Genomic DNA, 14,035 nt, shown 5'->3' with positions numbered 1-14,035 from the left:
TGACGAGTTCAAGAGGAATAATATGCTTTAGCTAGTAGATAGCACTGGTTATGAAACTGGTTGAAGGGGACCTTTGGTGAGAACAGAACACTTTGTGCCAACATTGGGAGAGTCCAGGGTCCTTTTGGTGGGTGGTGTGCTTTCTTCCCACCTGTCTTCCTTTCCTGAGTGAACCATCAGGTGAGTTCTTCCAGTCAGTGTTGATGGCCACTCTGTGGCTTCCTCACCATCACTATGCATTCCTGCCAGGCAGAGGTGAAGAGCACGAGCTTTGGAGATGATCTCCTATTCTGCTCCTGGCTCCACCTTGAGAGGTGTATGTCCTTGGCCGAGTCACTGACCCAATGTGAACCACACTTCTAACCTGTACGATGGGCAGAATGATACCTACTTTCCAGGGTTATAGTAAGAACTAAGTTAAGTGACATTTGGAAATACCCTAAAATTTTCGGCTAGCAATTATTTATTTAAAGATAAGACTATTGTCCTATTCAGCTCTGTTCTTTCAGCACCTGGCAACTAGTTGGCCAGTCATTAATTAATAATTTGGTCACATTGCTGGGGAGAGGAAGATTTGGAGAGAAGACCTACAATCTCAAGCCCAGAATCAAAAGTGGCCTTATGATACACTGTGCCTGTTGGTGACTCCAGAGTACATCCCAGACATTTTGACATTTTATTTTATTAAAAAAATTTTTAAATGTTTATTTTTGAGAGAGAGAGAGCGAGCACATGAGTGGAGGAGGGGCAGAGAGAGGGAGACACAGAATCCAAAGCAGGCTCCAGGCTCTGAGCTGTCAGCACAGAGCCCGACGCAGGGCTCAAAAGCACGAGCTGTGAGATCATGACCTGAGTGGAAATCAGACATTTAACCAGATGAGCCACCCAGGCACCCCAACTTTGACATTTTAAAATTTGTGATACCCCATACATTTTGGAAGAGGTTACTTTCCAAATAATCAGTCTATCAACCTATTAGTTCTTTCTACCTGACTCTTTGCTTGAAATAAAAAACCTAGTAAGATTTATCTGAGTTGTGCTGATGTGTTTTGTAATTTCTTAGACTTGCACATTATCAAACTTATGGAGTGACGGTGTGGCCCTGTAGAAGTGCAAACACAGCTGGGAGACAGGGCATGAGTGGAGTTGGTAGGTTTATGCCACCTGTAGGAACAACTGTCATTGGACACGTGACCTAATAGCATAAGGACAACACAGGAAGGACAGAGCAGCTTTACTGTGTGACTATGTTTGTTAACAACACTAAGCCTTGATCTTGTGTGGTATGTGTGGGAAACCAGAAGATTTGGGTAGCAGTTAGTATTCCAGGATCCTATTCCAGAAGACGATTAGAAGGACACTGAATAGGGGCGCCTGGGTGGCTCAGTCAGTTAAGTGTCTGACTCCTGATTTCAGCTCAGGTCATGATCCCAGGGTCGTGGGATCAAGCCCTGCATCAAGCTCCACACTGAGTGTGGAGCCTGCTTAGAATTCTCTCTCTCTCTCTCTCTCTCTCTCTGCCCCTCTCCCATGCTCGTGTACTCTCTTTCTCTCCCCCTCTCTTTCCCAAATAAAAAAAAAATTGTTTTAAAGAGAGATATATTAATTGTATGTAATTAACAAGTTTATTCCAAGATTTTTGAGCCTGGGAAGAGCAAAATACACAGCACGCAAAATACATGTTGGCCCTGCTGTTATTACAATAAGAATAGTATCTTTTATTATTAGGTCTCAGTAGGCAGCTAGAATACTTAGCAGATGTGTTGACAATTCTAATCTCTTTTCTTAATCTACTGAAGGAAGGAAATTTCAATTAAAAAAAAAAAATTTTTTTTTAACGTTTATTTATTTTTTTTGAGACAGAGAGAGACAGAGCATGAACAGGGGAGGAGCAGAGGGAGAGGGAGACACAGAATCTGAAACAGGCTCCAGGCTCTGAGCTGTCAGCACAGAGCCCAACGCGGGGCTCAAACTCACGGACCGTGAGATCATGACTTGAGCCGAAGTCGGATGCTTAACTGACCAAGCCACCCAGGCGCCCCAGGAAATTTCAATTTTGAGCACTTACATATGTCAGGCATTTCTCTCTCCTTATATTTTATATATGAGATATAGGAAGAATATGTAACTTCTTAAAAATAGTGATTCTGTTATATCATGGTTTGCATTTTGCTCTCATCTAACCTGATTAGTGGTATTGCATGAACCATGAGTTTTGAGATCTAAAACATTTATTTATTAAAATAAATGAAGTGGCATAGTACAGCCATTATTAGAAAGTTAAAATATACCTATTCTATATCCGTGGTTAGAGAAACACAATTTTTTTTTTGGCTGTAAAAATTTAGCTCCAGAGTTTCTATTGATCTTTCAAATTCTCATTTCTGATTAAGCATAGAGAAAGAAATTTTTACTCCAGTCCCTGTTACTGAAATGCTCTAACAACAGCAACAAAATATAAAAAACAGAGGGAAAAAGAAGCCATCTTCAGTGAAACAAGGAAATAGCCATAACCTCAAACCATGAGAGAAACTGCCAAAGATTATGAAATTTGAGTTATGGGGAGGGAGGGTGCTGAGAGCCAAAACATTCATCCTCCAGCCTCAGTTAGGATAGAGTTTCCCCTTAAAGAAAGGGTCACAATTCTCCAATGCAAATCCAGTGATCTTTTGGTTACAGCGATGAGGTCTAAGAACACAGGGAAGTATGGGGGGAGGGGTAGTATTAGATAGATACTCATTCTACACTATGAAAGATGGATCCAAAGACGGAACCTGTAAGACAAGTCATTTTTATGGTCAGCGGTCTCAGTTCGTGGCAAGAAAGGTGGTGTGTGGTGAGTGGAGTTCAGGGAGTTAGTGACTAAAATGTACCATCCCAGGCCTGTTGGGGCGGGGGGGGGGGGGGGATGAGGAAAGTATGTATATGTTCTTTGAGCTAAGAACATAACAGATATAAAGTAAAAGTATTCAGGGCACAAACTTGATTTGAATGCTGCACGCCCCCCACCCCCCCGCCCCAGACTGTTCTTTAGGAAAAAGACGGATATGTTCAGAGATAAAATTGTCAGAAAGAAAACAGCTGAAGACTTACCATATATATGGAGTAGGGCGACGGGGAGTCGGGGGGGGGGGGGGGGGGTGGCTAAGTAACCCATATTTGAATGCTGATTATATCAGGGGGCAGAGGAAGTGTTCTTCACAGTCTTATGTTACCTCGATATAGTCTTTATTAAAAAAAAAAAATAGCTCCAAAATATAGAAGGGATTACAAGAGCAGAAGATGAAAATCAAGTTTGAGGACGCCAGAGAAGAAATGACAGAGAAAAAGAAAGCCATTGTAAAGATGAAAGTGCCATTGGAAGCAAAAAAGAAGGAGGAAGAAGGGGAGGAGGGAATGAGGAGGGGGGAAAGAGGGAGACATGTGGCTGAAAAATAACGAAGGATGCAAAAAGTGAGGAGAGAAAGTGCTGCTTAGAGAGAGAGATCAGCAGCGCCAGGAAGCTGCTTCACTCCGTAGGCAAGTCTCAGCCAGTGGAGGCACTGGCAGGAGATGGGAGGACGTGAGGAGGGGAGAAGCCAGAGCATCCCCCCCCTTCCCAGTTGGGTGCCAGCTAAAAGGGGTCTGGGGAAAATGCTGCTTTTAGGACTCAGAGTCTCTGCTGTGGTATAGAAAACAAAAATAGAAGGGAGGAAATGGAACAGAGAGGAAAGAGGCCTAGGATTAGCCCCTGAGTAACAACATTTCTGCAAGAAACTGAGATAATAACTCAGATTGCTTTTGGCTTATCTAACAAGTCAGGAATACACAAGGGGGAAACTGGCAGGATGTCAATTTTGGCTGTAGCTTTAAGCACAGAAGCTATTCTTACAGCATTTCTCGCTGATAGGTTTTTTTTTTTTTTTTTTTTTTTTTTTCTGGCAAGCTAACTTTTGTATCCAATCCTTATAATGGTTCCAGCTAGGACGGAGGAGACAGGGGTCTTACAAACCACCAAAAACCTTCAACAAGTACTTTTACTAGGTTGGGGTATGCCATTTGGAGTGTTGCCAGTTGTAACAGCAACTGAGATCTTCATGGCCATAGAAAGAACTGCAGAATCTTCAAAATACGGAAAAAATATGATTGGACTATAAAGCAGAGAGAAATAATGTTTCTAATAGTAGCTTTCTGTGCTTTTAGAGTTCTTCCTTCAGCATCTCTACCGTAAATGACATTGTCCCTGAATTCCTGTCTGTTTGATCTTGATGTCCGACCTGAAACGTTGCATTGAGAGTTATCACCATCAATCTGACGGGATAAACTTCTTTCATAAGAATAAAATTATACGAAAGTATATCTGAGTTCTGAGTTCAGTACTGATCTTGTCTGTACAGAGGATAGTGAAGGGTATTTTCAGCTTACCTATAATCTTGAGTTGTGTAATGTGTTCAGAATAGGTTTTCCCTAAAGACAAACCCTCTGAGCTGCTGTCAATTCATGAGATGACTAGACTTTTTAGCCCATAATATTGTTGTTCCAGTTCTGTGTATGGTCACATGTGGAAATTGTTAAGCCAGGCTGAATTTTAAAAGGAAAAAAGAAAAAAAAAGTTAAACTCAATGTAAAAGGTGAAAAATGTGCTAGATAACGGCAATAAGTTACTTGTTGCCATTGAAGAATCAATTTTGTTATGATTCTTCTCACAGTCAAGTAAAAAAAAAATGGGGGAGGCCGGGGCAACATTTGGGGTCATATAATTTCCCTTGTTCAGAGAACAAACCTTTACTTTGGTGATTATGTGATGATAGCTCGTTCAAGGATGATAAACAGAGATGATAGTTGGACATAACTGATTGAAGATATGGGTAAAATTCCTTCTCAGTTTGCAAATGGGCCAATTTTAACATACTTAGCTTTTGATATAAATGCACTTGACTTTCATTTGTCAAATCCTGAAGAAGTGACCCGCAGAGAGGCAATCTTCTGAATTCTGACATCCAGCAGAAAAAGAGCCATCCCTAATTCTGACATTTAGTTTTCCTAAAATTAAGTCACCCTAGTAGATCTTACAGGATGTGAAAAAAAAAAAAAAAAAAAAAAAAAAAAAAAAAAACACATCAAATTGATCACAGACTTGTTAGGAGAGATATATAATAAAATATAATGGGATATCAGAAAGGTGAATCATACTTGCTAGAAAATTCTTATTATATATTCCAGGTTACTCCAAAGCTTGCTTTTGAATTTTACACAAAACTGATGTACCTAATCTATTTTTCTCTTTTACAAAACTACCTTGACAATATGCTGGGCCTAGAAATCCTGCAACTAGAGAAAATGATTTTGACTACTTTTCTAAAAGCCACGTATCTTATAAAGAGAAAAATCAGAAAGAAAAACAAGGAGTTTAGAATTATTAATTCCAATTGAAGGTTATCTAATTGGGGATATTTTGCTGCTAAGCACTGTGTTCTGAAACAGCCTCAGGAAGAATCAAGGCAGGTGTTTTTAGTGTCACACGATCCACCACTCGGTTTGGTCAGTTCTTACTTCCAGGCTGGGTTGGTGTACATCAAGGGTGTGGTGGGCCTCCTGATAACCCATGTGCTATGGGAGGAATTGGATATGGAATCATTTAGCCAATGGTGGGAAGGTTAGGGAATCACTTAAGGGTGAGTTTTAACCTGAAGGCTGGGGTAGCCCAGAAAACACAAAGAAGTTATTATTTTCAGTCTTCAATTCAGATAGAATAAATGAGCAGAGGAAGAAATCAGTTAGGCTATCGGGTTAGAAAGTGTTATCAGACCAGGAGAATTGGAGTGGAAATCTGGATTACGGCTTCTGTGGTGCTGTTTTTGTTCTTTGCTGGTTTATTTTAAAGAATCTCAAGAGTATACATTATACACTCTGTTCAGTCTAAGAGATTTTCTTCACCAGACCTAATCTAGTGTAGTGGAAATTCTTGTTGAGATATTTCACCCCAAAATAGGAGAGTCATTGAAAAAAAGAATTTGGTACATAGGAATGGACTATAAGATATGGCAAGAGATAACAAAGCATTCAAAGGATCCTAGAAAATGTTATATGTAATTTAAAGAGATTATTCAAATCATTGTGGGCTATATTATGTGTAGTTACTTTAAAATTGATTGAAAACATGAGATTGACTAAAAGAAAAAAATTTACCCGAAACGTAATAGTATATTATGTAAACACAAAAACCATTTTTCACTTATCAATTTTTGGCCCTAAAATCAAAATGTTCAATCTCGAAAATAGCCACACACACACACACACACACACACACACACACACACACATAACTGCCCCTCCCACACACACCCTGTTGTGAAATAATGAAAAAAAAAAAAAAGGTGAACATTTCAATTCACAGGGAATCCTTGTTGATCTGCCAATAAGACTCTGTATAACAACAACTGCAAAAGAATATGTGTTCTGAAATCATCGAGCACCAGGCTTGGTTGTTGTGTATCTGCAGAATCCATAAGGGAAGATGACTGAACAGCCTTTTGAAGATGTTCACCAATTCTTGCCACTATACCATCGCTTTGCAAAATTTTCTGTCAGCCTCCGAATATGTCCTGCTTTGTAGAAAATGATTCTTATGCAGTGAAATATGAGATTTTTAAACTTATGAAATAGTTTCTGAGAGTGGTAGGCCAGCCAGTGCCAGTAAATGGCTTGGAGGGCTGTAGGAGAAGGAATTTCAGTCTTCAGTGTAGGCATGTGGTGTTTTCTTGATTTGATGCTATATTATGTAAAGTGCTCTGCCAAAGCCGTTGCAAGTACCATCCACAGCCACGTTGCTGTTCCAAGCCCCTTTTGTATAGAAAGTTTGAAGTCACTATTGTCTGACAGGGTCACTTTTGAGTCACCTTTTATAATGTGTACCTTTTATAATTACATCATGCAAAGTGGGCTGGCCACCAAACACTCATCTGAGGCCTGATAGATCACACCATTACCCCTCTCTGCCCCTGTAGCAAATTTATTCATATTATGTCATAATTTTTAAAATGCTAAACATTTAAAAATCCATTTGGAAAAATCCATCATTTGGATTTTTCCAGAGTTTGAATATTAATGATCTTCTACTCTACGCACAAATGTTAAATGTCCTTTTTGAACACAATAGCTAATGCCATTTGTGAATCGTCCAAGAGAATTCGTGGAGGTAATTTAATTTTGAGTAGGTTTATTTTGGAGGAGGAAGAGGACATACATTTCCCAGTCAGAAATGATAGGCAATACTTGACCAGCAAGAGGACATTCTAGGTTAGAGAAAAGGCAGTTGAAGATGTAGAGGGTAGTGGGAGATCTCTGGAATCAGGCACAATGGGTAGGGAGACTTGAGTCGATCTTACTTTTTCAAATAATTCTAATTTTTAGACTTAAATGAATTCCATGGACTTAAAGAATTTGGGGGGAAAAAGGAGTTTGCAGATGTGGTCTTGGAATGATATGGAGATTTTTAGAAATTATGGAGCATGCCATAGAGCTTCCAGAAAGCTAGAAATGAATAAGGCCAGCAATTAAACAAGTATTTTTGAACACTATTATGCTGTATTATGTTAGGGTTACAATGATGAATAAGACAGCCTCAAGGAGCTCAGAATCTAGGTGGGAGGAAGAAGGAAGTGGAAAGCATTTGCTAGAGGATGTAACCTTCCCAATGGAACTTGTTATGATGAATCTATAAGGGACCAGTGATCCTGGGTTTTTAGACTTTTACCCCATTAAAGAAAGCCATATACTTTCTTATTTTCCAAGAAAGAAAATATATTTGGAAAATGGCAAGTTAATATTTTTGATACTAAGCCCTAAGACAAGAATCTGGTAAAGCATTCTTAAATAATGATCAGTAAGCAATTAGGAAAGAGTCAACATTGATTCATCTTAAACTAATTCTATTCACTTTTTTGATAAGGTTATAAAAACTCATAGATCAAATAGATCCAATTTATTTAATAAAGTCTCTCAAAAGTATCCTTGGGGATATACAGAGAAATTGAAGGTATATGAAAGTGCTTGGATTAAAGCCAATTGGAAAATACCCATAACTGTTTCCTAACAGAGTAGAGAGTAGGAGTGTTCATGGAATGTTGTTCTGCCTTATTAATTCTTACAAATTATTTGGATGAGGATACTTTCATTTGTAGATAGCAAAAAATTGAAAGAAAAAAGTTCCATAATTATCTCAAGTGATTGTAACTTGGGGTAAAAACTAATCAAATACAGGTCAGTCATCAAATAAATGTTTGTGTATGTGTGTGTGTTTCCCAAACAAATTTCATATCATGGGTAAAAGGGTGGAGCAAACATGATAGGACACTTCATGTGCTAGTTATGGGCAACTCTAGATTTAGATTGCCTGGATTCCAGTGTCCTCTGCTGTGGTTAGTCTACACTAGAAAGAATATATGCAATTCAGAGTGTCAGAGTGCCTGCCATATTAAAAAAAATATTTTGAGGAACACACTTGAAGGAACTAGAGATATTTAGTCTTAGTGATGTGATAGTTTAATTCAGAAATATAGGTAGAACTGATGTAATCAAATATGTTTTTTAAAAATATTATTCTACAACGTGGAGAACAATTGGAGGAGACGAGTAAATTTGGGGAGACTAATAAGGAGAGAATGTCATGACCCAGAGGAGAGATCAAGGATATTTGGAGATAGAAGTAGAAGTAAATTCAAGAGGAATGGACTGGACGTCCATGTGTGGGACACAGAATGAGGGAAAGTGATGAGCTTATTTTGGGGAGCATTAGGTTTAAGATGCTGGCAAGGCATTTTAGTGGCAGTTATCAGTAGACATTCTAATCTAGTGCACAGAGAAACTGTGGTTGGAAATAAGGATATGGGAGGCATCTGAATAGAGTGAATATCAACAGGAATGGACATTTATATGACCTTTCACAGTTCATGGGCCACTTCCACACTCAGTATAGCTCTTTGCAGCAAAGCAAGCCTTATTATAGGGATTACAAAGACACAAGAACCAAAATTATGTCAATTTGCTTAATATTTCAACACCGGTAAGTGACGGAACCAGGACTTGAAACCGGGTGTTTCAATACCACATTCTAAGACCGTTGATCTGTGACTTTTAAACTACACTACAGTATCTATTCAGTGATAATCAGACCTATCGACGAAGACCTTTCCAAGGGGAAGAAATATCATGACCATAGCTTGGGACCTGCGTGTTTTCGGGACTGGGGAGAAAAGCGTCCAGTAAAGGAAAAGGAGACAGAGCAGTTAGAGAGAAAGTGCCAGGACAGTGTAGATTCTAGAAACCCAGGAGGGGCAGGGTGGGTAGAGAGCCTCCAGGATGAGGGGATGATTAGTATTCTTAGGTATTACCTAGAGGGTCAGCATGCTCAGTTCTGAGAACAGACCCCTTTCTGTATTGCAAATTTGCCTTTTTCTCAGCATTCCCTCTCATTTCACTTGTTTTGTCTTTAGCTCTTGAGCTAGATTATAAATTTCTTGAGGGCAAGTTCCATGTCTTATTTCCCTTCTAGTCTTTGTGCTGCCTAACACAGAGCTGTATCCACAGACTGATATGAAATGTGAAAGCTCTCTGCATGCAGATGATTAATCATCACTAACATTTTTCCAAAGACATAGTCTCTAGTGCCAAGAGCACATTTGTTCAAAATGTGCACTTAAATTTGAATGAATCTGCCTAAATGGTGCCATCTGTTCTTAGGCAGTTTCAGAAATGTTTTAATACGATTTTACCTTTAAAAGGACAAATGTAGGGGCATGCCTGTGAGACATATAGACACCCTTAAATAAACAGAGCAGACACCAGCACATTCGATCACACTTAAACAGCTACACATAAAGAATGTTTTCTGAGGTTTAAGAAAATTTTAGCTAAGAGGACACCAACTACTACTTCATGCAGGAAATATTTATGGGAAGTTACAAAATTGTAGGCATGGACTCCTACAGCATATTACTGCATTTTAATTACAGACTCCAGAAATACAACTTAATTTGATGTAAATCTCACATTCCTTTGAAATCGGTACACTCTTCCATTATTCGCTAATGGGCCACATTTTATTGTGTCTGCAGTGGATCCATTTGGAAGCTGAAGACAGATGTCGGGGAGAGTCTCTGTGTTATTTATTTCTATCGATTGTCGATTTGACTTTTGTTCCAGTACTGTAGGATTTATTGTTGGGCGAATATAACAGTGACGTGAAACCCATGTTTAAGTTCTGCAAATAACTTCCAGTCACTTTCGAAACACCTCAACTTAGGTTCTAAATTTGAGTTTGCGGTTTTACAGGCACAGTTATTTGCTGGTCCACTTCAGCATGCAAAATCACACACTGGCCAGATCTGAGTATGGTTATTGTGGCAACGAGTAATGGGTCACATTTTCAGCCTATTTAACTCACTAGCTACATCATCATCACCAACACAATGCCAAGATTTTGACATCTGTGTATTTTGGTAGTTGGTGTAAATCAACAATGGTGGATATCAAGAACTCAGATTTGCAGAAGGAATTTCGGGTTAAAATAGCATCCGAGTGTGTTACCCTCTCTGAATACGTGTGCATCCATATGGAAATTCTTTTGTTAAATCCCATTTTGCAGGGGTGGGGAGCTGCACACACTTACTCACATGAACAGTCATTTGGAATACTGTTAGGTAAAATTTTATTTTTAGGTATCAGAATTTGCTTCTGATAATTACAAAAAATTTTTTTAATGTTTATTTTTGAGAGAGAGAGAGAGAGCAAGCAGAGGAGGGGCAGAGAGAGAGGGAGACACAGAATCTGAAGCAGGCTCCATGCTCTGAGCTGTCAGTACAGAGCCCGATGCGGGGCTCAAACTCAGGGACCATGAAATCATGGCCTGAGCCAAAGTTGGATGCTTGACTGACTGAGCCACCCAAGAGCCCGCTTCTGCTAATTTTAAATAAATAGGGTATTACAGATACAACTGAAGTCCTCTTGTGGCCTTTTTGCTTTGTATCCCTCACAGAGGCAACCATTAGCATTAATTTGCTGTGTTCTTCCAGTCCATATTTTTATACTTTAATGACCTAAGTTCTAGAGCCATGAATGAAATTTTTAGGTGATACTTCTTTTTGAGCACCTGAGTTCTGTCATAGATATCATTTTGATCATCGAAGTTTACATCATTCTTTAACATGCTATTTCTCATCAGCAGTTCAGAAACCCATCTGTCAATCTATCCAAAAGGTGCTTCATTTTGACTTCCCTGTAGTTTGAATTATCCAAGTTCATTCATCTCTACTACCACAGATTTTCATTTAGGTTGTACATCTTGTGCCAATTTCTTGCTATACCCAAGCATGAATGCCCATATGTGTGCATACCAATCACCCCTTTTCACTCTCTCCCAGTGAGACTTGTTCCAGACTTCTCTCCAGGAATACACCTCGGAGTCTGTTGCTGGGTTGTGGGTTATATCCATCTGCAACCTTACCACATATTGTCAAATTGCTCTCATAAAGAGGTTCTTACTTTATATTCCTCCCAGCAGTATATAAATGTTCTTGTTTCCTTGTATCTTTACAAATCTTGTTTTGTTAGACTCCATTTTCTAAAAGTTTCCAGTCTGATAGAGGTGAGTGAAATACTTTATCATGATGGCTCTAATTGTTTGTCCTGGCTATTTGTGAGTTGGAGCATTTTTTTTCAAATACTAATTAACCATTTTTAGGTTTCCTCTCTATGGGTTGCCTGTTCATATCCTTTGCTCATTTTTTTTCGGAGTTGCCTTTTTCTTATCGATGTGTGGAGGTTCTTTATTTCAAGCATTAATCTTTTGTTAGCTATATGGATTGCAAACATCAGCTCCCAGCCTTCCAACTCTGTGGTAGATTTTATCACCCAGAAGTTCTTTAATTTTGGATAATTTGGTCAAATACTTTCAATTAATTCATTTTTGTGTTTAATATCTTATCATAAAAGATCCATGACTGCCTTGAATTGGTCCTGATATGCTTCCATATTTTCTTATATGAATGTTAAAATTGTGTTATTTTACACCTAAGTCTTTAATACATTTTGGAATTTATTTGTGTATCAAGTGTGAGAAGCAACCTAAATTTATTTTTTTCAAGATGGATAGCCAGTTATTCCAGCACCATTTGTTAATTAGTCTGTTCTTTCTCCATTATGGTGTGAGGTCACTTCTGTCCTATCCAGAGTTTCTAAATGAGCCCAGCATGTTTCCCTGATCTCATTATCTGTTCCTGCAGCAATACCACACTGTTTTAATTACTATGGCATTATGACATACCTTGATGTATAGCAGGACATGCTCCCCTCTCTTGTGCTTCTTTCACAGAATTGTTTCTGTTATTTTTTTATATTTGCTCCGTCTGTTTTTTAGAATTAATTTGCCCTGTTCCACAAACATAACATGTGGTATTTTTATTTCAATTGCATTGGTTATGTACGTTAATATAGAGAAATTAATATACAGATTCATTTTTAGTTTTCCCATCTATGACATGGTACATTAATATCTAGGACACCTTTTATTTAGGTTTTCTTTTTGTATCTCTTAATATTATTTTATCATTTTCCCTACAAATCACACTTTTTTATAAGATTAATCCCCCATTATTTCATTGTCTTTGTTACCATTATAAGTAATATTAGACTTCCTGATTAATTATTGCTGGTTATTAGAACTTCTCTAATTTGGCATGTTGATCTTTCATCCAGCAACCCTGCTAAACTTCTTAGTTTTTAACTTAGTTTTTAACAGTTTATAGATGTTCCTGCATTTTCTTTGTAGACTGCCATATTTTCTGCAGATAATGATGTTTTCATCTCTTCTTTTCCTGTCACGATGACTTGTATTTCGTTTTCTTGTTTACTGCATTGGCTGGGACCCCCTGTTCACTGTTGGGTAGTAGCATTGATACTGGGCATCCTTGTCTGTTGGTTGTGTTTATTACAAGTGTGTAATGAATTCTCCCAGTGCACCCATTCTCACCTTTTTCCCCATGATGTTCACATTGAGCATCTGCAGTATGGCTAGCCAAGATTAAGGTGGGAACTGTGGTCATGTAATGAAATTAAGTTATCATATTAGTAAGTAGACCCAAGCTTTACCTTATTCAAACTCTTTCCTCACTTTCTGAATCAACCCATCCACATCTGTTGTCAGTCTTTCCGGAAACAATACATTAAGTATAACTGACTTTAAGAGGTCTCGGCTACAAGTGTTTTTGTTGCATTGGACAGCACTGGCTTCATTGGAAGTGTCATACCATCAGAAACATAAATTTAAATTTTTTGAGATTCTGTGAAAATGCTCATTGTTCACATTGATTTTGTTTTGCAATTCCTTTTTTGTAGACTCCAATGAACCAAGCTTCAACTCGTTCCCACTGCATTTTCTCTATTCACTTATCAAGCAAGGAGCCAGGATCTGCGACCGTCCGCCATGCCAAACTTCACTTGGTTGACCTGGCTGGTTCAGAGCGAGTTGCAAAGACTGGAGTGGGAGGCCAACTTCTAACAGAGGCCAAGTACATCAACTTGTCCCTTCATTACTTAGAACAGGTAAAATGGGCACAACGGGATTAACTATATCTACCATTTGCTGACACACTTTACTAGGCACTCAGCTAACATTTTTGTTTTTTGTTTTCCTCTTTTATTGTGGTAAAATATACATAACATAAACTTCATAATTTTAATCATTTTAAGTATTCAATTCTGTGTCATTATGTACATTCACAGTGTTGTGCATCCATCACCGCCATCCATTTCCAGAACTTTTTTCATGACCCCAAACAGAAACTCTGTACTTATTAAGTAGTAATTCTCCATTTCCTTATGCTTCCAGTATCTGGTAACCTCTGTTCTACTCCCTGTCTCTATGAACTTGCCTATTCTAGATACTCATATAAGTGGAATGTACAATATTTGTCCTTTTCTGCCTGGGTTTATTTCCCTTAGCATAATGTCTTCAAAGTCCCTCATATGCTGTAGCATGTATTTGAATTCTGTTCCTGTT

General features: G+C 38.4%; 1 protein-coding gene across 5 annotated transcripts in view; it reads left to right on the top strand.

Moving 5' to 3' along the window:
• Positions 1-14,035, top strand: part of KIF6 (kinesin family member 6) — a 386,396-nt gene that overhangs the window by 112,763 nt on the left and 259,598 nt on the right. For all 5 annotated transcript variants that reach the window (XR_009604951.3, XM_060615407.3, XM_060615405.3 and 2 more), the window contains one exon: positions 13,372-13,578. Coding sequence is in view for 4 of the 5 variants with exons in the window: in XM_060615407.3 (XP_060471390.2) it covers positions 13,372-13,578 (207 nt within the window). In the remaining variant the exon portion in view is untranslated. The remainder of the gene's footprint in view (positions 1-13,371; positions 13,579-14,035) is intronic.

Source organism: Panthera onca, chromosome B2 (assembly GCF_046562875.1).
Source record: "Panthera onca isolate mPanOnc1 chromosome B2, mPanOnc1 haplotype 2, whole genome shotgun sequence".
NCBI lineage: Eukaryota > Metazoa > Chordata > Mammalia > Carnivora > Felidae > Panthera > Panthera onca.
The sequence above is the reverse complement of the archived record's forward strand: the minus strand, read 5'-3'. Positions and strand labels throughout refer to the sequence as shown.